This window comes from Hermetia illucens, chromosome 3 (assembly GCF_905115235.1).
Source record: "Hermetia illucens chromosome 3, iHerIll2.2.curated.20191125, whole genome shotgun sequence".
Classification (NCBI taxonomy): Eukaryota; Metazoa; Arthropoda; class Insecta; order Diptera; family Stratiomyidae; genus Hermetia; species Hermetia illucens.
This window is the reverse complement of record NC_051851.1, coordinates 7,830,153-7,833,182: the sequence shown is the minus strand read 5'-3', so window position 1 is coordinate 7,833,182 and position 3,030 is coordinate 7,830,153. Positions and strand designations below refer to the sequence as shown.

The following is a 3,030-nucleotide window of genomic DNA, read 5'->3' as shown; positions in this document are numbered from 1 at the left end:
TCTCGTGGATGATTTGGGAGGTTTGATCCTGGTTCGCCTGTCAGTGGTTGAGGTCGATTTGTATCAACCTCATCTGCATTTGTATTGGGAGATCTTTTGTGTTTAGGGCATCTGCTGTTGCGTGCAATGTGCTGATGGTCCACTCCCTCTTTCCTTTGTACAGTGGGCAATTTAGGCCTGCCTCTTCGTTCTCCATGATATGGCTCTCGGCTCCGAATCTGGTGCGCTATTTCGACCTGCCATCAGCACTGCAGCATGCGTGACTGAAGTCAAGGCATCAAAGGTACCATTTCAGCGACAGCTCCTCCTTAAAAACACACATAATCCAGTCTGCTCTTACTCCCCCTACTGCCAATAGTTTGAGTCCTGCCTTCACTGGAAGACTGATGATAGCCGTTTATGTAGGCTTTCCATAGCGTCTTCACCCGTGGCTCTCGAAGTCCAATGAGTTCGAAATCATTTTCCAGAGCCTCGAAAACATCCTCCTTCGTGGTGACCTCATTTATATCCTTGGAGACTAGAGAGATCTCCAATCTGCTAGCCCTGATTTCGGTTTCCTGTCCCAAGAGCATCCTTAATAGCCCATTAAGAGAGTATCTAATCTAAACATCCGATCTTCTTTCGATGTTATTACCAGATCTGTCCCAAAAGGCCCCCTTAAATCTAAAGTATAACTGCATTCGCACTTGCAAGCAAAAGGCTGGAAAATCATCATTTTCCCACTCCATTGAACACAGATAAAATTGTTGATAAGAGCCAAGTACGTGGTGTCAGCTGCAATTAAGTTAGTTAGATAGTTCAACTTAGATTGCGCGGTTTAGTTGACAATGGTGTTTTTAGTGATTTTGACGAGCATAGTTTGCTTGACTGTTACGTTCGTCCTATGGATGCGGAAAAGATTCTCATATTGGAAGGAAATGGGCGCTCCTTATGAGGAGCCTTCCTTTCTTTACGGGAACTTGAAAGGGGTCGGAAAACAGGATCACGACGGGCAGCTGATTGAGAAATTTTACCGAAAGCATAAAGGCCGAGGTCCGTTTGTGGGAATTTTCTTCTTCCTGGTACCAGTGGTTGTACCGATAGATCTTGAACTTGTGAAAAACATCTTGATCAGAGATTTCAACTACTTTCATGATCGTGGTCTTTTCTACAATGAAAAGGACGACCCTTTGTCGGGACATCTATTCACTCTACCAGGATTAAGATGGAGGCGAATACGAAACAAACTTTCACCGGCTTTCACAAGCGGAAAAATGAAAACTATATTCCCGTTGATAGTGAAGATCGCAAGAAGATTGGAGCTTAAATTAAATGAGATTAGCACGTCGGAGTCTCAAGTGGACATTAAGGATATTATGGCGCGATTCACTGTTGATGTTATTGGAACTTGTGCCTATGGGTTGGAAGCTAATAGTTTAGAAGATGGCCAGAATGAGTTCTTCCATGTTGGAATGAGCGTCTTTGAAAATCCTAGACACGGTACGGGGTTTACTTTCCTCCTGCTGGCCTTTCGAGAATACGCCCGGAAGTTAGGTTTCAAAACATTCCGGGATGAAGTTATCAAATTCTACTCAAGTACTATCCGAAAAGTTGTAGACTATCGTTTAGCTAATAACATTGAGAGGGGTGACTTTATGGACATCCTGATTAGGTTGCATGTGGGTGGCAACGAGGAACCCCTGACTTTTAACGAACTCTTGGCGCAGGCTTTCGTTTTCCATAGTGCAGGCTTTGAAACATCTTCCTCGACCCTTCAATTTTGTTTCTATGAACTTGCTTGTAACCCTGTAATTCAAGAGCAGACTAGGAGTCACATCAATGAGGTTTTAGGTGAACATGGCGGTGAACTTACTTACGAAGCGGTGGCGGATATGAAATACCTGGACCAAGTTATTGCTGGTAAGTTCCATTTTGAGTGACTCATATAAAGACCATGTAATCCTTCAATTCTAGAAACCCTTCGCCTTTATCCACCTGCTGGCAACCATATACGGGAAGTTACTCAAGACTACAAAGTCCCTGGTACTGATTTCATCCTCAAGAAGGGCACATCCGTGATGATCCCCATCTACGCAATACAACGCGATGCCGAATATTTCCCAAATTCAACAAGTTTCAACCCAGATAATTTTACGGAAGAAAATATAAAATCTAGACCGTTTGCTGCATATTTACCTTTCGGCGAAGGACCTCACATGTGTATAGGTGCTAGATTTGCCATGATGCAAGTGAAAGTTGGGTTGGTAACAGGATTACGTAACTACAAATATACACTCTCGGAAAGGACTGGACGCCCATTGAAGCTTCAATCGAAATTCTTTCTTACAAATGTGGATGGAGGTATTTGGTTGAATATTGAGCGATTGAAATAAAAAAAGGATCCAAACAAATTAATAGCAAATTAATAATTATCCTTTTTTGACTAGGGATTAATGGAGTCGGCATCCACTTGATGATAGATCGGATTAATTAATGAGAAACTATCTCCCACTATTCCAGCGGATCCCGCGCTTTGGCAGACCAAGCGGAAACCGGCTCAGGCTTCCTCAAGTCCTAAACATATCTTCACTTCCAGGCCTGGCTGGCCTTGACTTCCGTCTGTGGATATACTCTAAATGTCCCTGTCTTACGAGAAAAAGGCGGAGCCCACCGCTCTCAAGTTCAATCGATCCAAGGCAAGGTTAAACAAAACATAAGCGAAGCAGAGTATGCAAGGGCTCTGACGCTACGCAACCTCGGCAAATAGGCAAACAGCATCAGCCAGCCTATGAGCCACGAACTGCGAAACCCTTCAGGAACGTGACCAACAAATTAGCGCCCGAGGTGTAGACCAGCGTTGAGGCCAGGCTGTCAGAGATGGTCATCGAGTATCTCTTGGACGATGAAGGTGAACACACGGGATTTATTTCATGCTTCGGTTCTTCTCAGGTGATCCGTGGGTTCCATGTTATAGCATACTAGGATCAATTTTCCTGGGACTTTCTCGGTTAGTGCGTCGCTAAGATCAGTGACGCCTGGGAGAGCTCCAAG

The 3,030-nt window shown here is 44.2% G+C and overlaps 1 protein-coding gene across 1 annotated transcript; it reads left to right on the top strand.

The window, feature by feature from the left end:
• The first annotated feature begins 779 nt into the window (after positions 1-779).
• Positions 780-2,373, top strand: LOC119651987 (probable cytochrome P450 6a14). The gene is made up of 2 exons (XM_038055902.1): positions 780-1,899; positions 1,954-2,373. Exons 1-2 carry the CDS (start codon positions 828-830, stop codon positions 2,370-2,372), a joined length of 1,491 nt encoding a protein of 496 aa, XP_037911830.1. The 5' UTR covers positions 780-827; the 3' UTR covers position 2,373.
• The last annotated feature ends 657 nt before the right edge of the window (positions 2,374-3,030 follow it).

Excerpts from the sequence above, each read along its gene's own strand:
- LOC119651987 (XM_038055902.1), top strand. The coding sequence starts at position 828 with ATGGTGTTTTTAGTGATTTTGACGAGCATAGTTTGCTTGACTGTTACG. Across the intron at positions 1,900-1,953 it reads CCTGGACCAAGTTATTGCTG|AAACCCTTCGCCTTTATCCA; the intron begins GTAAGTTCCATT and ends CTTCAATTCTAG.